Here is a 23,896-nt window from a genome sequence, read left to right as displayed (position 1 = left end):
GGTCTGCTTTAGGGGAATGTTGTTGTGATTTGGTGCTGTATGAATAAAAATGAATTGAACTGAAAAAAGAATTTTCATTTTAGAATTCCATTAATTTAATAAATTCACTGTTCTGTGGTCAGATTCATCCGATAGCTTTCCACTCTGCTTCATCCCATTTTAAATGTGCTTTGGCTCAAAGGTGTTTATGGATCATGATCACATATGGCTTCTTCTTTGCATGATGGAGCTTCAACTGCCTTTCTGGATGGTACACTGAACTGTTGTTCCTGAGCCCATGCAGTTATTGCCATGACAGAATCACGCCTATTTTTAATGCTGTGTTGCCTAAGGGCACAAGGATAACAGGCATCCAATGCTGATTTTCAGCCTTGTTGTTTGCACACAGAGAATTTTCCAGAATATTTAAATCTTTTGATGATGTTATGTAAAGTAGATATGATGAGATATTCAGTGTCATCACAATTTTACATTGAGGAACATTATTCTGAAATTGTTCCACAATCTGTAGATGCAGTTTTTTGCCTCTCTGAAATGCCCAATCATGTAACTGATTGCTGTTTTTGCTTTTTAGTTACGTATTTACACTCTTTTTGCAGACTTTCATTGTCCTGCCCCAACATTTTTGAGACATGTTGCTGCCGTCAAATTCAAAATGAGCTAATATTTTTCATGCAATAGTAAAAAGTCTCAGTTTAAAGATTTGTTATGTTTTCTTTGTGGTATTGTGAATAAAATTTGTATCTATAAGATCTGCAAATGATTGCATTCTGGATTGGGGTGTAAATAAATTATGCAGATATACAGCACTTAAAACATTTTTTATTTCTACTCATGTGTTAAGTAACATAAAATCACATGTCAGCATTGAGAGGCACACTTTCCCCACACTTTTGTATTTCCAGCAATTTTTTTTATAAGATTCAAAGAAATGGCATCATAGTTTTATGATCAGATGTGTTTAACATAATGAGTAACGTGTTACAAATTACAAAAGCGTAAGATCAATGTTACAAAATAATCCCTTTTAGAAAAATGTTTCTCTTTCATGTAACATTATCTTTTACTTCTTATGTTTTAGAGAGATTTTCCAGCACAATTAGTAACTTTTCTTGTTACAGTAACTGGGCACCATTTTAAGAGGTATTAACCGCTCTACAGCAATAACAAAAGACAGACAAACTTAGAAGATAAACTCACATCATGTGCAAGCACAGACCTAAGCACGTAACATACATCAGAGCTCTAGACTAAACTAAAACATAGTTTGCATACATATGAACTTAAAACTGCAAGTGAAGTGTACATTCATTTTAAAGACATTCACGGTCACGTAATGAATTTATTGCCCTGAAACAAGATTGTCATGTTTGTCCCATAAGTAGGACAATACAGTGTAGTTAGATTGACATCTTAAGGGGAACTCTCTCCTGATTAGTCTTGCTTGGCTCTTTGGGGTTCTGGTAGGACAGTCTCACAAATACAACAATGAGGATCACTCCTGGAAGGACAAAAAATCAACACTGCATTTACATCACAGTTTTATTGCTAATTTAGATGCAACTCCAAGATCTCTCAAAGATGATTAAATCCTACTTTTCTAGATTTTATAATAAGGCATATATTACATTCCCACTTATTTTTAAATAGACTTTAATAGTAATCAAACAGCTTTTGTCCTGCTTACCTATGACTGCAAAGGTGCCAAGCAAAATGCCGACTGCAGACTGTATAGTTGGCATGCCCTCCAGCTGCTTGGCAGCCATTTTGCAGTTTCCTCTGACATTGCAGGGGCACACAGTCACTAACAGGAGAGATAGCAAACACACAACTCCCAAATCAGGGATTTTTAACACATCAAAACAGGGTTTGATTCAGGATTGATGTGTCGTCTTGTGATTCCTTGAGAAAATTTAGGTTATGCATAACGTTTTTACTATAAATACAAATACTGGATGTTATAACCAGTGGATTTAGATAGTCAAATATCAAGCAAGGAATCACATATGGCAACTACATTCATTAAAAATAGTGCAGGTGTATTAATGTAATATCTTCATAGGGATTTAAAGGCTCATTTTCAGCAACCATTACTCAAGTTTCTAATCCCGACCTATCATATTTAAAGGCTGACTGGCCATTTGAGAAAGAAAATAACTATGTTAGCACATATTGAAGATGCAGTAAATTTATCTAGTTGCTTGTGAGGAGCATAAAGTTTTGGAGTCACTTGATAATTTCAACACAACCCATTATAAACCAAATTTTCTTCTCCAGTTATATTGTGTGTGAAAACGAAAGATTTCACAGGTCTCCATGTAGTCCTGTGGGGAAAGAAATTATTCAACAGCTTGTAGAATCACAGCAGCAATAACTTGAAGTAACCATTTTCTGTATGACTTTAACAGTCTCTCGCATTGCTACACATATTATGTACAGTATTTCAGTTGGGTTACAGTCTGGACTTGGGTCACAAGACAAGTGCTTGGGATCACTGTCTTGTGACCAAGTTTTAGTCACATATGACCCTAGAATGCTCCATCTGTTGTGAAGCCCCTGGTCCTCCTCTGCCAACCTGCCATTTCCTCTCTGTTGTGTCCTGTTTTTTCTCCCTCTCTCTCCTTTCTGTGTGTATTGTGTGTATGGCTTAACTCTATCAGTTTGTTTTAGAGGGGAGGCTCTGCCGTGCTTCCCTCCTCTGTATGCAACTGGCTGTTGCTTTCCTAATACTCAAGGCTGAAGAAATCCCTCAGTCATTGCCAAATCATTGCGCTTACCATGGTGTTTGACTCTTTTGGTCGTCCCTTGTGCAGATGCTCCCAGTCCTGAGACTCCCTGTGATGAGCCTCGAGTGGTTTTTACCCACGAGGAGAAATCTGTGGCTATCTTTGTTTGCCCCTCCACCAGCTCAACTCAGACATAACTACCTTGCATAAATCCCTGTTTACTTGGAAACCAGCAATAATCCTGCTGAACTTTTACCTTTCTGTTTGAGTCCAGGTCTGAGTCTGAGCCTTGACATCATCATCCCTCCACCACTTTGCTAGACAGTTGGTATGAGATTTTTGTGCTGATATGCTCTACTTGGTGTTTGCCAAATGTGGCACTGTGCATTATGGCCAAACAGCTTCACTTTGGGCTCATTTCTCCAAAGTACACAGTTCCATAAGTCTTGGAGTTTACTCAAACGAAGTGCTGCAAACATAAGCTGAGCTATGTTCTTTTTAGAGATAAGAGGCTTTCTCCCAGCAACCTTCCAAATGAGCCATACATGTTCAGTTTATTTCGAATTGTACTGTCATGAACATCAATATTTAGAAGAGTTTTAGCTCTTGTGTTTTTTTTGGAGTTTCTCATAACATTGCACAGTCTGACCATGGGAGGAATTTGCTGGTACGTGTGTGTCATTGTATTAACACACATGTAATCTCTCCAGACCAGCAAGCAGGCAAAACCTGTGCTTTTATAACGGTGCGCAGATGTGTTGATGATCAGTTAAGTGCATTTGAGTAGCAGCACTATGGAGATGTACTTAGCTTTCCACAGTACTGCATAGGCTCATGTGAAAAATTTCTTTTTCATGTGACTGTAGTTTATCCTAACCAGTGTGCAAGATGTGTGATGTTGTGTTATGAAATGTCAGAATGGTTATATTAGGCAGAACACAATCTTAAGAGAGCTGTGTAATCACCAGCCTGGAAAAATCATTTGTAAAGCACCATTGCATCATTAATAAACAAGAGCAGCGCTAGGACAAGCTGGCACACTGGGGTTGATCTCTATTGATTGTTCCAGCACTCTTGTCCCAGAACCTCTATGTACTCGCTTTAGCTTATCAGCAGAGGTGTCAGCATTACCTGGCAAGTGTATGAAGGTGCTCCTGGGAGGAGAGCTGCTGTCAGAGATGGTGAAGGGCACGATGTAGACGTCAGGGGGCAGGTATGGGATATTTAAGGACAGGTTGGTGTGAGTATCTGAAGGACAAAACACTTGTTAGTTGGTGCAGAAAAGTGATAGAGACTGTTTTATAAATCACATTTATGATGACTTAACAAAATAACAAATGAACCTGGTAATTGTCAGCTGTGAAAATCTGTTCAATTTAAAAGCCTTATTTTTCTGTTGCATCCAAAAGTGGTCAACAACAACTATTTTTATGAAAAAAATGATCACATACAACAAGTATACAAGTACTTTTTAAGTTCTAATAACCGAAGGAAGAAAAACCCAGGCCAAACACATCCATACAACTGTATGAATAAAGAGCAAGCAGAAAGACTCTGATGGGGCTCTGTATGGAGTGGTCTGGAGCCTGTGACTCTTTATCTTATCTCTGTAAATCAGGCTAAAACACAAGCCTGGCTGCATGACGTAAGAACCCTGTCCTGTAAAGAGAAGCATTATTATCAAGCTGTTTGAACTCTTATCTGATAGTCTTAAACTGTCCGATTGCACCTTAGCATCATCCCCCTTCATGTTCCATTTGTCAGGTAGGGAAACATGACCTGTGCAGCACCTCTGCAGAGGCTGTTAATGTCGATCTATTTATCCTCTGCCTGCACTGTGTCAAATCTGACGTGACATTTTATAAGTTCGAAGTGTGACCAGCCACCTACCCCAACCAGAGCTATTCTGAAAGCTTGTGATGAAAAGGCATTTCCCCTTACAGCTATGAACAGCCATTAAGAGCATGCGAAAAAGGAACATGAACATGCCGTTTGATTAACTGAATGTCTTCGGTGAAAAGAACTGTCACTCAGCTTCCCAAAAGACTTGAGATGAATGGCTGTACTACTCATGCACACACAGATCTGCTCTTTCATTCAATGGAGGTTGATGTAATTGTAATTTAAAAGAAAATAAAAAAATAGACAAGTTTGCTGCAAAATCAGACAGACAAAAGCGCACATTTATTGCTAAAACCATTACTGACTATGACCAGGTGCAAAGCATTCTGGGAAATTCCTATTTTAGGCTCCATTAGTTGGCAGGAAACCAGCGGTGACGTGAAAGAAATTACAGACAAGATATAATTACAGCTGGGCTCAATCAATACCAACAGGAACAGGGGAGTGAAAAGGCTAAAAAAAAAAAAACTGAGAGGGAAGCGGTTGAGCTGTGTGAATGACTTAATGACAGACGTCATTGCAGTAAATAGTTTGTATTCAGTGAGCACAACACAAGCAGTTACAAAAAAAAAAGGATAATTATAATATATTATACCTAGCATCTCATATAGGACTGGAGATGTTTTTCAGGAAGAAAATAAATCAGGGCATTTTGCACATCTCTACTCTTGATGGCAATTCACTGATTTTGATTCATGTAAGAAAAATAATGCAAAACATTTGGCACACTGTGGAAAATTAGATGTCCACTGGCTGTATTCAAAATTCGATTTATCCCCTTCACAAGATCCATTTGGCTGGAAGGCAATAACTTGTCCTCTCCAACAAATTAACTTTCTTATGCTCGACATTAATCAGAGCAGATTATCAATTTACACAGACAAGAAAGACACACCATTCACGTACACCTTCACAAACTGCCTGATAGGGTCTAATTTTTCCATGTTACAGAACTCAGGTCAGCAGCTTTGGCTCACATCGTCTACTGTTACTAGATAGAGCTTTTTCAAGGCTGGTAATCTGACTTGTTACTTTTGGAAAGGGGGTTTAGTGGTGATTCGTTTCACTTAGTGAAGACTCTTTTCAGTTATGATTTGTGGGCCTACTTGAGCACACTGTTACATCCACTCTGGCTCACTTTCAGACCATGTTGGCAACCAAAATCATCTGACTTCACCTTTCTGAAAAAAAAAGATAACAGAACAACTTTCAGTCCAAGTTTGGAAGGTAGAAAAAAACTATTTAAATTTTTTTGAGTATTTTTGGTTACATACAATTTATCAGAAGCCGCTTAGGGGAGTTTCTTCTAGCAGTAGTACATTATTTATTCCGCCTGTCTTTTCACTGTGAATCACATTGTATGCTATGCGTTGACTGGACCTTTACCCAGTTTATGTTCACCCTACCATTAATAGGTGTTAGCTTCCAGTTACGTCGAACTGTGACATCGCTGCGGAGGGAGAAATTAAGTCGTCCTCCATGCTGCGGTCCATCACTGTCCCGTGATGCAAGCACCAAAGCTTGGTCCTCTAAGCGAGGTGTACACAGGTACTTCCAGGAGTAATCTCCTACCAGCACTGGACTGTTGTCATTCACATCCAGGATATAGACAGTCACCAGGGTGGATGCAGACAGGGAGGAGTTTCCTAAGATGTAAAAAGATGCTAAAAAACCAAACTATTGTACACTAGACTTTTTAACATATGAACATCAGGTTTCCCCAGACATGAAGTAAGCCTTAAAGAAAAAAATAATTGACTATATCTATGCCTTGGAAACTGAGTCTGCCTTTAATCAAACCGTTGTGTTGCATACTCAATGATGGAAATGATCTTACGTCCATCCACTGCAATGACCTCCATGGTGTACGTGCTGTTCTCCTCCCTGTCCAAGGCCTGCACAGTCTTTAGCTCACCAGAATACTTCCCAATTGAAAAGTATTTCTTGGTGTCCCCTTGAAGAGAATATCTGTACCAGGAAACATCCATAGCTCTGTAAAATTGAAAACATGGAATTTCACACCCCTCCCAGCTTAAATTAGTTACCTTATTGGGTGAGAATCGGGGTCGTAACCTCGGATGGTGGCAATAACCCGTCCTGGTTCTTCCCCTTCTCTCACAGTCACCTCATAATGGCTTTGAGACAAGATCGGACCCTCGTTCACATCGTCAACATAAATGGAGACCGTTGCTGTGGATGCGGGGCCGTACCGGCCACGGACTAAAGCAACTGGATTCTGGGCACTGAGCACGAGAATGTACTCACTCTCGCGCTCAAAGTCCAACACCTGTGAAAAGATGCGTGCACACAACAAGTTTCACAAAGTGTTATTTAAGTATTACTTAATTTAACTCACAACAGTGCATTTGACAACTACCTACACAATAGAAGAAGCAGAATTTGCAAAGTACTGTGTAAACAAAACTTCACAGAAAGAGAAAGCAATAAACACAATCACATTCAGAGTGAGCGGAAAGCCAACTTCAGATCATTAAGAAAGAAATCAAGAATATTGATTACTGGATGAAGCATGGCAGCAATACAGGTAAATGCAAGGAGAAAGAAGAGATAGACATATTTGTGTGGTCTATCCTTTTCTGTATTGATTTACATGAAACAAATCAATGGCGAGGACTCTCTGTAAAGGTGTTTGTTCACTGCAGCTGCGTCACTCAAGCCCAAGTTTCTCAGTCACTTTTATAATAACTTTTCTGTTTAATAAGCTACATGCCGTTCATCCATCCATTTTCTTCTGCTTTTCTTCAGCTTATCCAGTTCAGGGTCGCTGGGGGTGCTGGAGCCAGGCCTAAGTGTCGTATGGTGTGACGCAGGCATTGATATATTTTAAAAGTATTAAGTGGTTTTTTTTTTCAGTTCCAGGTTGGTCCTTGAGATAAAACAGGCACTGCTGATGCTGTGCCCTACATTACTCTTTCATATGAGCCTAAATGTGATAAAAGTAGATTTATTTTTGAAGGTTCAAGTGTAACCACACTAAACAGAGAGTCAAAAAACAGCATGTCCTTTTTGCCAGCAGGAGAGGGACACAGTACACCCCCCTTGTGTGTCTAGTCCCCTTATCTTAGGCCCAAGGAAACTGGATTTACTGGCAGTGTTACTATATTTCTAGACAGTGTAGATACAGAGGAAAAAAAAACAATTGATTCAGTGAGCCACCAGTGAAAGATTTTCCATGATGCTGTTTGAGCAACTAGGGCATGACAGTGGAAAAGATAGTACATTATAAACTGAACACACTGCTTTATTGTTGAAGTTAAGACTTTCATTCTCTAAATTTATGAAAGGGGATAAAATTAATTTAATAATAATTTAAAAAAAACCCAAAAAACCTATCCATGAATATTAACAACTTTGTTTTATCCTCTGGGGTGACAGCATGTGCTATTTATAGGTCCAAATATTGGAAGTAGCAGTTTCACAGTGATAGGATTACCATAATCTGTGCACTAAAATAGTAACTTGAACCTTCTGACTCTGATTGTAGGATTCAAAAAATAGTTTCACAGTGGGATGATGAAAAGATGGGAAAAGACTGTGATTTTACAGATTTTAGAGGCAAAACAACCCAGCTGAAGGAAAAATGAATCCCATCCCTCAGTCTTTATTACAACTGGGCACAACTGATTTCATTCGGTGTAATCTTTTGAATCCTGCCCTGAAGCTTGTTTTTGTTGTCAGGATTTGCCAGTAAACATGTTTTCTTTTTTCCCCATAAAACAAGACATCGGCAAACTGGCACTGCCTGACATCATCCTGCTGAGTACACGTGTCTTTGTTACCAGGGAGAAAAAAACGCACACCTTGGAGAATAGATGAGTACTGCTGTTAACTGGAAGTGACACACCAAACTGCTCAGTGTGTGTCAGCGCATGAGAGCATGTGTATGGACCCTGGCGTTACTCACCTGATGATGCTACTCTTTTTTTGAATTAAGTGCCTTTACAGTAGCATCACGTTCTTGCTGTAAATAGTTATTAGCTTAAATTACAGTAATACACAATATTTAAACACCACCAAAATAAATATCCTCATATGTTTCACAAAAACATCAATGTCTACCACATTTGTGTATTTGTAATAATTTGATACACATATTGATATACATAAAACTGTAAAAGCAACAGTAGTGTATCTCTCTTCAAAACGTGATGGGTATCACCATTTAACTACACGTTTACACATCCGTTTATTTCTTCTGTCTTTACAGGCTAAACTCTTGAAGGGATAACAATGTTTACTAGATAGTTTTGATGCTATGCAGATAGCGAGATAGATTTTTAGTCTCTCTTGGTGTAAGAAAAATAGTGAGGCTGGTCAGAATGAACTGTTTTGCACACATACATACCTATACAATGCCCGGTCACTTTACTAGGTACACCTAATAGAGACGTCTGTCCAACTGCTCATTCACAGAAATAAATCAACCAAAAACTTCGCAGCAACTCAGTGCATTTGAGCATGTAGACATAGTTAAGACGACCTGCTGAAGTTCAAACTGAGCATCGGAATGGGAAAGAAAGGCAGTTTAAGTGACTTTGAATGTGGCATGATTGTTGGTGTAAGATGGGCTGGTCTGAGTAAACCAGTAGCTGCGGATCTACTGGGATTTTCCCACGCGACCAACTATAATGTTTACAGGGAATGGTCTGGAAAAGAGAAAAATCCAGTGAGCTCTCTGAGTGAAAATGACTTGTTGATGGCAGAGGTCAGAAGAAAATGGGCAAACTGTTTTGAGCTGATGGGAAGGCAAGAGTAACTCAGATACCCACTCGTTATAACCAAGGTATATGGAAGAGTATTTTGTTAAACCTTGAAGCAGATGGGCTACAGCAGCAGATCACAGTGAATGCCAACTGTGTCAGCTGAGACGAGGAAACTGAGGCTACAATCCCCACAGGCTCAACTGGATATGCTGTAGAAAATGAGAAAACATTGCCTGGTCTGATGAGTTTGGGTTTCTGCTGTACCATTCGACTGAACATGAACATGAAAGCATGGCTCCATCCTATTTTGTATCAACAGTTCAGGCTGCCGGTGGTGATGTAATGGTGTGTGGTGATATTTTCTTGGCACAATTTGGGCCCCTTAGTACTTCAGTGCTACAGCCTACCTGAGTATCGCTGCTGAAAATGTTTGCCCTTTTATGGCCACTGGTTTCTTGAACATAGCGTCGACTTCCCTTTACTCAATTGGCCCCCACAGTCACCAGATCTTACATCATGGATGCAGTACCAACAAATTTGCTGCAACTGTGTGATGCTGTCATGTCAATATGAACCAAAATTTACTTAAGGAATGCTTTCAGTGCCTTGTTGAATCTTTGTCGAGAAGAATTAAGACAATCCTGAAGGTCAAAGAAGGTCCAACCAGGTATTAGCTAATGATGTGGCCAGTGAGTGTATATATTTATGAAACCAATAACTCAAACCTCTGAAAGCCCAGTCTCACGTTCATTTCAACAGAAGTTCCAGTTTCTTTTACAGACTTTTTATGATTCATTTTTTCATTCAATGCGATGTCACCAATTTTTTCCACACTGATTTGATCCCATCACTTTTGCTTAGTTCGTTCACTCTCCAGCCTGTGTGGTAAAATGCCATTAGTATCTGCTCACATAATCTAATTATTCATTTGGCTTTGCAATTTCTAATAATGAAATCTCTCTGCTTTCTAGTGCTGACCTCACCCTGTAATCTGGTGAATTAAAGGATTTGCTTAAGTGCATTTTAATCCACTGGGGCTTTACTTGTGGAAGATTTAAGCTTTAATTTTTACTACGGTAAGCTAACTAATCTACAGTATCCTTTCTGGTGATGCAGCGTTCGCTATAGTGATATCTCACAAGGTCAACGTAAGAGCTACTCATAGAGACAGGAATTTAAACTGCATGACATCACTTTTGAAAACAAGCCATTGTCTGTTAAACTGAAATAATAGATCGAGATCCATTTTTAGCTTTTGGAAATGCTCTGCTTTATCTCAGAGGGGCCTGTGCAGCTCACAGTTCAATCACATTCATCAACTCCCACAAGAGGTTGAAAATAATAGACTGTCGCCTGCCTGGCCACTCACAGAGTGCAGACCATTAGAGTATAGACACACACAGACACCACATGCCTCCCTAAAATGCCCTGTAGGATTATAGGAGGCAGGCGAAGGGTGATGCACCCTGGGGACAGGAGAGATTACGCCAATGTCGTGCAGGACTCTTTTTATTTTAGGCATGCAGGACTAGAATTTTGACATTTCTGAAAATCCTTTTCCAACTGTCTTTCAATGCATAATATCTACATAGGGTGATATTAAAATCATGCATTTATAAAATGAGGTTAGTTTTCTGTGACTGTGAGTGAATAATCTCTTAGGACATGCACATGCTGCAAGGACAGATACAAGCAGCTATGCCAAAAATTGTCCTTGGCATTAATATCTGTGTCCCTAAGAGGAAATGATCTTTGTATTGTCTCTTCTCTCAAAACAGAAAAATTTTAAAAAAAAGGAGTTTCATTCAGACTGATGGACCTTGAATCATGTTTTTAGCTGATCTTGGTAGTCAAATGTATGAGTGTAGAGCTTCAGTGTAGTTGGTGTTGTTCACCTTCGACAGGACAAGTGTGACCTCATTGGTCTGCTTATCTGTCACTAATGAAAAGACGTCCTCTTCATCTCCAGACTCTAAACGGTAGTCCACCTGCCAGCTGTCTCCACCTCGAACATCTGCATCCCTCGCCAGCACAGCTGTCACTGTCGTACCCACCAGGGCATCCTCTGGGATGTGAAAGGGTCCGTACTGATGGCGAGAAAACACAGAGTGAATGATCACTAAGAAGAAAAAGACTATCTTTTAAAAAAGTGAAAAAGTGTATGGAAGCATTTTGCATTTTTAAAAAAAAGCAGATCTCAAATTTCTCAGCTCACACTAGTTTTCACTGACCTGACCCTCTTTAAGGAAAACCTCCCCTGCAGGAGTGCCTCTAGAATAGTTTTATAGGGGCGGCCATATAAAAAATATGGTGGCACACCAAAAACAGAAGTTTGACAGGGGCGCAACGAAGGGGGTGACGACGGGAAATCATGAGGGACATACAGATTGTTGGTTTTTTTTCTCTAGTATTGAGGCACCAGTTGTTGTGAATTGGTGTTACATAAATGAATCTGGCTTTGCAATAACAGCCCCAGCGAATGCTAAATAATGATAATGATTATTTATTTCTTGTCAAGGCCACTGCAGCTTTTGCCAGCAAGTTGTTGATGTTAAGATTGTGCGGTCACCAATAAATGCCAGTGATGACCGATTGCCCAATTTTCTATTGAGACGATGGGTGACTGCATGTGACAATATACATTTGCCCCCTCTTGCCCCCCTGGTGTGAGCTGACCTTTATTTGTGAACCTCTCTGTGTTTAGACAGCCGTTTAATCTGCCACTCCTGGATGTCCTCTAGAGAAGCAACCATGCCTGTGATCTGGCTGCCCCATCCACAGGGTTGCTGAACCCAGTCCTGTCACCACTCACCTCCCACATCACCTCCTATAGGGCTGCACTGCCATGGAAAAAGCTGCACTACTCAGGCGTGACCTGTTCAAGAGCATTTTCCACCTCTGTGTTTGTGTGTCTGTGGTAGCGATTATCTAAGCAAGTGTGCATTTGTTTTTAACAGCATTGTAATGATCATCCAACAATGTTTGAAAGCTGTTTGATTAAAATCCCTAAGTGTCCATTACACTGGGCGTGGATGTAAAGAATAACACGGTGTCAGGTGTTATGTCAAATCTTTGATTGATCTGGACATTGATGTCAAAGCTCTGCAGTCGATTGGTTTCTGTCCCTGACCAAAATTAAACCTTCTTTCATAGAAAACCACTGGCCAATTACACAGTGGGCCTGGAGCTGCATTATTTATGATGCCATCCTCACAGAACTTTCTGTGAGATTGTAATGGCTAAGATAACACTGCTTCTTATACAATTTCTGCCATGTTAACGACACTGGATGGAGCTGTGTAATCGTGATGTAGCCTGCTGTAGATTGACCTATAAATAAATGAGTGGAAATTTGTCTCTAAAGAAAGCTTTATCAGATTAAACTCTAAAAACACTGTCCACTTGGAATACAGAGAGCCAAATAAAAGTCTTCCAATAACATAATGCCATCTATATAAGCCTGAGATTAGTATCATATTTAGTTCCCTGCCAGGAAAATTAGATCAGTGACCTGCGAAGCGCGTTCACAGTCCAAAATCCACAGATGATGTTTAGCCTGCTATTTTTCCAAAGCTATTGTTTATATTGCCCCAAACAGATCAATGCGTGAAAGGCGTCCTAATCTCTGTGCGCAAGTAACTGTTTGAACACGTGTTCTCGTACCTCGTGTTGGGAGAACACCGGTGGGTTGTTATTCTCATCCTGCACCGTCACAACCACAGTGCAGGAACTGTTCAGACCTGCCAGGGACAGGATCACAGCTTCTGTTAGTGACTCAGGTCAGCCCTTCTCACAAATTAAGAATGCTGAAGGAACAGCAAGTACCTCATGTTAGCCTTCGTCACACCCTGAGTCCATGAGTCATGCAGATCACATCATCTGTCACCCTAGAGGCTAACATATATACGTCTCCTGGAAATCTCAAGGGAGGCTACTGACACACTTGCTCACAAAAGTAATTAACTTTTGCCTATTATAGTCATTATGAAAGATGAAATGTTTTCTATATAATTGTCTCTGATGCACCTGTTTGTATCACTGTTATACTGCCTCTCTTTAACTCCCTAAAGTACAAGATAAACACCACCTTTTCATGAAAATTGCGCTATAGCTAAGGTTGTATTTTGCCTTATACATAGTCACCTTTGGCATCCTCAGCAGTGATGGTTAGAGTGTACTGCGGTGCCGTGCCCTCCATACTATCCGCTTGGACCGAGATGACCCCTGAGTCACGGTCCACTCTGAAGAGGGCACGAGGACTCTCTGGAATTTGTCCGACTAAGCGGTAGAAGATTCGTACATTGTCTGTCTTAGGGTCATCATTATCAGCCGCTTGCACTGTCAGGATTTCTGTCCCTGCACGAAAAAATATATGAATAAAGAGGAGGAGGAGGCTTTCTGATTTATCATCAGAAGATATTTTCAGTTAGCTCTATAAAAAAGGGTTTTCTACACTGTTTAAAAAAATGTAAAAAAAAAATGAAACAAAAAACCCATGTTTGTTTTGTTTTGTTTTTTTAACCACAAATAGAATTTGACCATTTTACCATTTTGAAAATTATCTTTACATTTTATGTTTAAAAAATATGTATAATGCATATACAATATATACATTATTATGTACATGCTCTTTTTCTTTGGCAAATTTCAAATCTTTTTCAAGTTTGACTTCTCCTTTTCTCTCTTTTAACTCTTTTGTCAAGTAATAACAAGAGAAGCTAAAATGACAAGTCTCACAGCACACTGATTTAAAATAGGGAGAGAGTACAACAATAGCTTTCTCATATAATCCTCACTCAGTGATTCCATTTAGATTAACAGATTGCCCTGTGTAATTCATTTCCCCGAATCAGAATGTTTTAAAGCACCAACAAAAGCTTTTATGCCAAGGACCTGATACGTTATAACCCACCGTGTGCTTTTTAGGAGCACAGGAGGGGTGTTGGTGTTTCCCCTGTGTCCTGGCAAAGATCCCAATCTGCTTTCACAAAATGTATCTGGCGCTCTCCACCCTTTCATCACAACAACATTGCATCCAGGCTGTGTTTTTGCACTAAGCTGTGAAACAGTATAAAATAATTCTAGAAAATGACTATTCAAATTCACTATGTTGCTTTATTATCATCATAATTTGTAAGACGAGTTTCTTTTAAAGATGTTTTACATACAAGATTGTATTTTGGCCAAAGAAATAGTATTGTTCTTCCTTGGTGTGTGGTCTCAAAGCACACAGCCTGTGTGATGCAGTATCTAAATATTCCACTGTAATCTGATTAGTAGGACTTGCATGAGTGAAAACAAACAAACAAACAAACAAAAAAATCATCCAAAACCTATATGTTACCTCGAGCAGCCAGTTCTTTCACCACAGTATGGTACTGTGCCTGTGGAAATGTGGGCCTGTTATCATTAGCGTCACCCACCATCACCCTCAGCTCCACAGGTTTGGCAATCTCCCTACCGTCGGGACGCTCAACCACAATGCTGATATGAAACTAAGTAAGCAGAAAAGGTGAAAAAAGAAGAAAAAGCAGAGAGGGAAATATCTGGTCACATGTGGTACCCTTAACACTGTGGCTTAAGAGTCACGCAACCCATGCTCCCATTAACTTTCTAGCAGCAGACCAAAAAAAGGGATTACATGCCCAGTAGACTACTAACGACTGTAAAGTCTTCCTCTGTGCAGAGCATGATAGGATACATTTCTGCAATACGAGTAAACATTTACTTTTTGATCCTGGTTATACTCACGGATTTTGTTGAGATTCTGGTTTCCTAGTTTCTGTCTCATCTCATATCAGCCAATTTTTGCACATTTCCAGCTCAACCATTTCAGATTTGTGTAAGAATGTTATGGTCCAGTGAACATATACAATGAGTGCTATGAATTTTTTTTTCTTGCTTGAAGAAAGCAAAGGGAACTGAAGTCATATTCAATGTCTGTGTGCACAAATAAAAGATGATTCTGATTCTCATTCAAATGGCTTTTTGGGTTTTTTTTGAAATAAAAAATGTAATCGGGGGCTTTTTAGGAACCACGTGAAAGCAGGTGTGCTCAGACATTTCTAGAAAATGGCCCTGTTGAGTCGCGGTGCGGGAGCTGCGGTAGTCATACAATTGAAAATGTAAGTTAAAACAACAGTAACCAAAAGTTCAAACTACATAAAATATTAATTAGGAAATGCTGAAATGCTTGGCACATTTAACCAACACCATTACAATTATTTGTTTTTGTCACGGTCTGCAGAGGCAGGCCGTGCGGTGGTGTGTGTAATGGACCCAGGAGCGTACACAAGTGAGTAGACGGGAGTGAGTTTAACAGAAAGCGAGCCTTTAATATGACTGAAGACCAGGAATACAAACACAGCAGGGATAGCGTGGCTGAACTATAACTAAACTGGGAAAACTAATACTGTGACAAACTAAGAGAACTCTGAGACGAAGATGATCACAAAAGACTGATCGTGAAAACATGGGGGTGAGAACACAGACGACGCGACACAGACTACATGAAACACAGAGACTAAATACACAAGAGGGATGATCAGGGGAAGTGGCCACACATGGGAACACAGCTGACACAGATAAACATAACAAGACATGGCAGGAGTAAACAACACTGACGGGAGACTGTCAAAGTAAAACAGGAAGTACACAGGTGCAAACAGGAGGAGAGAGAGAGCGCGGGCATAGTGGGCTGGGGAAACATGGAATGAAACAAGGAGGGACGAGGGCTCACAGATACACAGAGGGGCACACAGGGGGTAAAAGCCATGAAGGGAAAACACCTAGGGAACAACACAACAGGGCAACTCAGAAAACATGGCCTAAATAGGGAACTGAAATACAAAGATACATAAAACTAAGAATACTGGGCCAACATGGCCCAGGACCATGACAGTACCCCCCCCCACAAGGGCTGGCTCCAGACAGCCCAAACACAGGAAAACCAAACCAAACAGAAAACGACCCAGGGCGGGCGGCGGGGGCCCAGGACGGAGGGCCCGGAACAGGAAACAAAACAACTAGAAAACACAGGAGCACAAGACCAAAGTTCAAAGAGAGTTCAGGGGGCCGACCCAGAGCCCACAGGCACAAGAGTTCACGGGTCACACGGTCGGGGGGCCGACCAGGCGGGTGGCACAGGTGACAGAGCTGGTCCGGAGGCCGACCGCACGGAAGGCAGCGGCGGCGGCGAAGGAGACGACGACGGAGCAGTTCAGGGGGCCGACCGCGCGGAAGGCAGCGGCGGCGGCGAAGGAGACGACGGAGCAGTTCAGGGGGCCGGCCGCGCGGAAGGCAGCGGCGGCTCTCCAGTCTCAGGCGTGTAGGCCGAGGCCCGGTGGGCCTAGGACCAGACGAGGCAGGACCAGACGAGGCAGGACCAGACGAGGCAGGACCAGACGGTGGCGATGCGGGGGCCGGACCAGGCGAAGCACAGCTGAAGCAGGACCAGCGAGGCGAAGACTCGGAGGCTGGACCAGACGAGGACGAAGACTCGGATGCAGCGGACCAGACGAGGACGAAGACTCGGATGCAGCCGGACCAGACGAGGACGAAGACTCGGAGGCTGGCAGCGCTCGGATCAGCTAGAGACGAAGCACAGGCTGGAGCTGCGAGCAGACGAAGCACAGGCTGGAGCTGCGGCAGCGAAGCACGGAGGCTGGAGCTGCGGCAGAGAAGGCACTGAGGCTGGGCTGCAGCAGACGAAGGCTCTGAGGCTGCAGCAGACGAAGGCTCTGAGGCTGCAGCAGACGAAGGCTCTGAGGCTGCAGCAGACGAAGGCTCTGAGGCTGCAGCAGACGAAGGCTAGAGGCTGCAGCAGACGAAGGCTCAGAGGCTGCAGCAGACGAAGTAGGGCTGCGAGATGGGGAGCTCCTCGGGCCCTCCAGCGGAGACAGGAGGCTGAACGGGCCCCTCGGACCCTCCAGCGGAGACAGGAGGCTGAACGGGCCCCTCGGACCCTCCAGCGGAGACAGGAGGCTGAACGGGCCCCTGGACCCTCCAGCTGACGAGGCGTGAGGCTGGTGTGGTTCTCTCGGAACCACCAGCTGACGAGGAAGGCTGCTGGACGGGCTCCTCGGGCCCTCCAGCTGACGTGGCATGGTGCTGGACGGGCGGTCTCGGCCCCCAGCATGACGTGGCATGGTGCTGGACGGGCTCCTCGGGCCCCCAGCTGAACGTGGCATCTGAGGAGGCCCTGGGGTGAGTCTTAAGCTCAGAAGCGACTGGTGAGGCAGCACATAGAACACTGTTAGCATGACAAGCTTTGAAAACATAATTTCTCAGGTCATGAACACTTTCGGTAACTCGAGTAGTAGATGCCAACTCCCTGTCGGTATTGTCAACACAATAGTTCATGGTAGGATTGCACATAAGTCCGTAGCTGGATTCAGAGTCACATAAAGAGGCAGGCATGCTTATGGCTGGCCTAACAGTCTGCGACTGAGAAGCAGTAGCATCAGAGCTCACGTTCCTGTGCATTTGGTCTTGAGCACTGTCTGCAATCCCACCATCAGGGAATACGGTACTAGACTCCACTACAGATCTGCACGCGGGGGTAACACTCCGTCTCGGCTGTACGAGTTGGCTGCGGTAGATAACAGTCTGAGGCGGAGAGAAAGCTCACGCCATTCCTAGCAGGCTCAGAAGCAGACTGTACAGTCGACGTGTGAATCCCTTTCGCTGTCTCATGAACCTTGGCTCCATGTGGTGCGGCTATGGGAGCAACACTAGAAAAAGTCCTGGATTCTACAGGGTCAAGAACGTTGTCTGTGGTTTCGTTGTGTGGTTTTTCAAAACAGTTACACACAGTCCTTTCATTATCACAACACTCTCTGACTGGCCCTCAGTTATAACTAGAGTTAGGTCAGTCACAGCATGGGTGTCTATGAAATCATGATTAATGGTAGAGCAGTCTTTGGCACCAGTTTCTTCATAGCTGGGCCCACAAAAGGGCAACCCAGTACACTCCACTATATCAGGCTCATGAGATGAAAAAGCACAGTCACTCACCTCCGTTATAAGAGGAGTCTGGGACAGAACTAGGACGGGTGCTGACTGGACAGCTGCTGCCCCCACCTCTTCAGAGACTTCAGCACAGTACAAACAGTCTGTAGTTGCTCCTTGAGGAAAGCTAGGCAGTCTCTCTTCAGACTCGGTAGATGGTTCACGCAAAGCTTCAAACCTGGCATGAGGTGGCTTGGTAATCGTTAAATTGTCAGAGGTAATAGGATTTAATTCTTGATCACCCACACAACTAGGACTGCTCGCTAAGGATGTCAACACATTAAATCGAAAGTCGTATGATACAGAATACTTTGAGTCTGAACCTTTACTCCCAGCATCTTTCATTATTTCAGAAAAACCCACCGACTGCAGGTTCACTGTGTGAGACGTAACGTCCTCATCACTAGTTACCTCAGAAAATCCCTTTGACTTGAGGTCTTTGGCTAAGGGGCTAGATACGACGTCAGAAACTGAGTCAGGGGTACTCACGGCTGGATGGCTGATGGGAGTTAAAGCCTCAGATGGCATTAACTGAGGGACCTCCTTAGGGTGGGGCTCAGAGCGCCGGCGGCGAGAGTGCCGCTTCTTTCTATCCGTAGAAGCGGGCGGGGTGAGCGGTGGAAGTCCCTGGCAACTCCGGGGACCCCCAAGAGCCAGTCGAGTTCCCCGGAAAGAGCGCTCATCACGATCAGGGGCGAGCCACGGCTCCCTCCCGAACTCTTCCTCTAGCTGTATGTACGCGGCGTGCTGCTGCTCCTCGAGATCGACATCCAGGACCCCCACAGCATCCCCGTGATGCTCCGTGGAGGGCGAGGCGGGACGTAGCGGTGCGCGACGGCGGCGAGAATGCCGCTTTTTCCTTGAAGCGGCTGTGGACAAAACCTGACTCTCCATAGCGGCCGGCTCCTCGTCCTCCAACCACATCCGTGCCAGAAACACAGCAGGAGACGAGTAGTCCGATCGAGGCGGCGAGGGCGGGCGGCAGGTGCGAGGCGGGGCGGTTGGCGAGAACTCCTCCTCGGGGATGAGCCAGGGCTTCCAACGGAGCTCGTCCTCGCGATACGCCCGTAATACCTGTTGCCGCTCCTCCTCGCCGAAGTCAATAGCAGCTGGCATCTCCTTGATCCGCGTAGTGCAGTCAGGCGGTGACGAGGATGTGGAAGCCGATGGAGCGTGAGCCGAGGGTGTGGCGGCGGTGAGCCTCACCGTACCGACTCTGACAGCTTCTGGCTCACGAGGCAGCGGGGAAACTGAGCTACCGCATGACTCTGGCGACGGCTCACGCACACAGGACCGCTGCAGTTGCGGGCGGAGTTGGAGAGAGGAAACGAGAAAGTCAATGACGAGGGGATGCAGCGCCTCCCATAACCAAGGGAATACGGACACGCATACCCCTACTTGGCGGGCTAACTCGTTCCGTTCCTCCTCTCGGGAGCACCGCAACCACTTGCCGCATAGCGACTCCACTGTCCGGATGATCTCCCGTTCTTGTGTCGCTGGGTCCGGCATGGTTGCGTCGTACTGTCACGGTCTGCAGAGGCAGGCCGTGCGGTGGTGTGTGTAATGGACCCAGGAGCGTACACAAGTGAGTAGACGGGAGTGAGTTTAACAGAAAGCGAGCCTTTAATATGACTGAAGACCAGGAATACAAACACAGCAGGGATAGCGTGGCTGAACTATAACTAAACTGGGAAAACTAATACTGTGACAAACTAAGAGAACTCTGAGACGAAGATGCTCACAAAAGACTGATCGTGAAAACATGGGGGTGAGAACACAGACGACGCGACACAGACTACATGAAACACAGAGACTAAATACACAAGAGGGATGATCAGGGGAAGTGGCCACACATGGGAACACAGCTGACACAGATAAACATAACAAGACATGGCAGGAGTAAACAACACTGACGGGAGACTGTCAAAGTAAAACAGGAAGTACACAGGTGCAAACAGGAGGAGAGAGAGAGCGCGGGCATAGTGGGCTGGGGAAACATGGAATGAAACAAGGAGGGACGAGGGCTCACAGATACACAGAGGGGCACACAGGGGGTAAAAGCCATGAAGGGAAAACACCTAGGGAACAACACAACAGGGCAACTCAGAAAACATGGCCTAAATAGGGAACTGAAATACAAAGATACATAAAACTAAGAATACTGGGCCAACATGGCCCAGGACCATGACAAGGGGAGTTCATCTCTTTGTTCAATTTATTAATATTTTTGAAGTTTAAAACCAAGTTAACGCTGAAAAAATGTTAATTACAATTAAGTGTTTATACATTATATGTTAATATATATATATTATATATATTATATTTATTTTTAAGTTAATTTAATATAACGTTATATTATATATACATACATACATACATACGAAAAAAGAACCACGTCAGTTCAACATTGTTCACAATGATTTATTTTAAACAGCTTTTTTGTGAATCACACATTTAGCAGATTCCTTCTCTGAACACAGTGAGCTGAAATCTGTTCTACATTCAGTGGATAAAACTTGGATAAAATTTCAGTCACAACAGCCTTATATAATAAAATTGCATCCAAATTGGCATGCTTGATAAAACTCTGTAAAACTGGCATATTGATGCTAACAACAAGAAAAATGTACCTGCCATACAAAGAATAAAAGTGGCTCAAGTGAACGCAGTGCTTTACCTTTTCAGAAAAGGTCAAATGACAAAAATAAAATTAAGATCCCAAAAAAATATAAATCCTGAAAAAAAAACAACATTTGCACTGTGACATAGTTTTTGAACATCTTATTTTGATTCCAAAAAATTGGGAAGATTATAACTAAAGAGTGACCAAAAAACATCCATAATTTAAATAAAAAGGTTTCAAAGATTGCGCTAAAAAAACCCAAAAAAACCAAAAAAAACCAAAAAACATACAGAAGATACTCTCCCATTTACACCTTAATGTGAATCTGGAAAGTTAATACAAAAACACAGTTTATGGTACAAACATTATTTATGAACAGGAATGTCAACACAATGTAATGCCGCAACTGAACCTTTTGATGAGCATTACATGTCACTTAACAAGTCTAACACTTTAAGAACAGCCCTGTGAAATTTTGTCTACAATGAACAGAGGTCATTTTTCAGTCTTTGAACCTTGACAGAAAGGTTTCCTGGATCCAGCTCCATGAACACTTTTTGAAATGCTTCAAATGTGCATTTGAAATTCTTGGGGTATTTCAGATCCAGAGCATAGCACAGTCCCAAAAGATAGCAACAGGCTTTGCTCAGATTCCCAAGTTTGCCCAGAACAGTAACGCCTTCAATAACAATACCCACATCAGTAGGTTCGCCTGACCTGTCTTGATTCTGCAGCAGGTAAATCTTCATCACCTCCTCAGCCAAAGCCTCTTCAACAAAGACAGCATCAGCACCGTCCTTTAAAAAGAGAAAGAACTGTTTTAAGCTCACATATTTCCAAACATTGAAACAAAAAGTTTCATTTGTATGACATCACCGGTACTCATAATATGTGGACACTGTGCTCCAAAATCTTTGAGCAAATGCTATTCTTTTGTATGCTTTGAAGTGTTTTTTTTTTCTTTAGAACAGTATCTTAAAACTTTTCTATGATCTCACAAGCTAAAATAAACTACTAATATTCCTAAAACAGATTTATTGCACCAACCTCAAAGGTTTTGATTAAGGCACTTGGATCCTCTCCCAGATGGTCAATGAGACATCTGATGATGACTTCTCGTTTTTTCTCGATGGAATTTCCACTCTGTAAAACAGGAAGTCTCAACTGAGGCAAAATTTGCACATTTAAAACATGACTTACCATTTCTAGCTTAAACATAACTATTTTTTTTCTGTTGTTGACCTGTTTTCACACCCACCATCAAGGTAAGAACACCTGTGGAGCTAAAATATTGAACAGAAACCTAAGAAAAGCCGTTTTTAGTGGAAGGGCCTCTTCAATGCTGTGTTGGAACGTTTTTGTGGTTAGAAAATGCAATCTTCCTTACCTGAAGCAGAAGGTTTAACTGTGCCCTGTGGCGTTGTCCAGCAGCACCTTTCTTGGCTTGAAACAAGGACAGGAGTTTGGATGAATACAAGTCCAACGATGACATGAACTTTGGTTCAAGGTTCAGGGTCGTGATCCTATGAAACTCTGCACTGACCTGGATGGGAGAGGACAAAAAACCAAGGACAAAAAATCTGAAGGCCAAAATTCTGATTCAATCAAAAAAAAATCTTTAAGTGGAACTACCATTTTTTGCAACCTGGACCTTATTTTCTAACATGCAAAAGATTAATTTACTCATCCAGACATAAATCCATATAAGTGGAGTTGTTCAGTATGCAGACTAAAGCCTTAACATAAAGTATTATCTTCCACTAAGCTTCTAAATTTTATGTTATGAATTGCTTGCACTATTTCCCTGTGAGATTGTATAATCTTGGAGGGAAGAGGCGGAGCCAGGTTGCCCTCTGAACCATCGTCTGCCAGGCAGCGATGCGAGAGGAACACACCTCCACTGAAGTGGCGCAAATATTCAGAATCGCGTCAGCGGCTTTACAGAGAAAGCCTTTCAGCTCCTCTGGCAGCTCTGCTTCCTCCACCTTCCTGGAGATGACAAACGCTAGCAAGGCAGTGTTGTTAGTCACTGCAGCTGACTGAACAGTGCATTGATGTGCGCGATCAGTGAACCTTGCTATCAGCTGGTCAAGTTTGGCGGGATGGGCCGGTCGCTGTCCAACGACCTTGGTCATTTTGGTGCCGAAAACTGAAGCGAGGCTCGGCTCTAGAGGGGGAACAGGCGGAAAACTCCGGTCTGTGAAGCCCTCTGTGAAGCCCTAGGTAGAGACCGGCGCTCTAATCTTCGCTGGCTCTGCTGCTGCCTCAGAGAGGTAGGTCATCACCGCCGGGAACTGGGGCCAGATGGGATCTGGCCAGGCTTCGTTTCTCCTGTTCTCAACGACCGAACTGTTTTGGGACCGCGGGTGATGCCATTCCCCTGATGCCCGTCTCTCCCACTCATCTGACCGACTTACCTCTTCCCATGCCCCGCAGGATACGTCCCAGGAGACGGGGTAGAAGGAGTGGTGTCCGTGTCCGCTTCAAGGCTTATATCAGAGCCATGGCTACGGATTACCCCTCTACTAGCTGTGAATTTTCTCGTCTCATCCACCATCTTGGTAGCCGCTTTGCGGCTAAACTGCTCAACCACCGTTGGATATGTCCCGTTGGCCCTCAGTCCTATCCTGCCTGCCCAGTGGCCTTCCACTCTGCTCGTTCTTGGATATCACTGCCTGGCCGTGGTGTTCAACAAAACAACCTCAGTACCCTCAAACGAGCTACTACTAAGGACAGGACTCCTCGGACTCGGATGGCCTTATTTAATGTTAGGTCTCTTTCTAATAAGGCCTTCCTCTTAAATGATTTTTTTCTCTCCTCGGGTCTGGATGTTTTATTTTTGACTGAGACATGGACCTCTCCGGGTGAGTTCATCCCCTTCTCTGAACTTCTCCCTTCTGACTGTGCCTTTT

At 43.1% G+C, this 23,896-nt stretch overlaps 1 protein-coding gene across 2 annotated transcripts in view; it reads right to left on the bottom strand.

The window, feature by feature from the left end:
- Positions 1 to 328: 328 nt before the first annotated feature.
- Positions 329 to 23,896, bottom strand: part of cdh16 (cadherin 16, KSP-cadherin) — a 49,464-nt gene continuing 25,896 nt past the window's right edge. For both annotated transcript variants that reach the window (XM_042220999.1, XM_005937169.2), the window contains 10 exons: positions 14,697 to 14,847; positions 13,496 to 13,708; positions 13,016 to 13,092; positions 11,248 to 11,439; positions 6,674 to 6,915; positions 6,466 to 6,596; positions 6,035 to 6,274; positions 3,858 to 3,974; positions 1,688 to 1,804; positions 329 to 1,501 (listed from right to left, as the gene is read on the bottom strand). In XM_042220999.1, coding sequence (XP_042076933.1) covers positions 1,401 to 1,501; positions 1,688 to 1,804; positions 3,858 to 3,974; positions 6,035 to 6,274; positions 6,466 to 6,596; positions 6,674 to 6,915; positions 11,248 to 11,439; positions 13,016 to 13,092; positions 13,496 to 13,708; positions 14,697 to 14,847 — 1,581 coding nt within the window. In that variant the 3' untranslated portion in view covers positions 329 to 1,400. The remainder of the gene's footprint in view (positions 1,502 to 1,687; positions 1,805 to 3,857; positions 3,975 to 6,034; positions 6,275 to 6,465; positions 6,597 to 6,673; positions 6,916 to 11,247; positions 11,440 to 13,015; positions 13,093 to 13,495; positions 13,709 to 14,696; positions 14,848 to 23,896) is intronic.

This window comes from Haplochromis burtoni, unplaced genomic scaffold (assembly GCF_018398535.1).
Source record: "Haplochromis burtoni strain Fernald_Lab_line unplaced genomic scaffold, NCSU_Asbu1 Contig_59, whole genome shotgun sequence".
Lineage (NCBI taxonomy): Eukaryota > Metazoa > Chordata > Actinopteri > Cichliformes > Cichlidae > Haplochromis > Haplochromis burtoni.
This window is presented reverse-complemented; position numbering and strand designations above follow the sequence as displayed.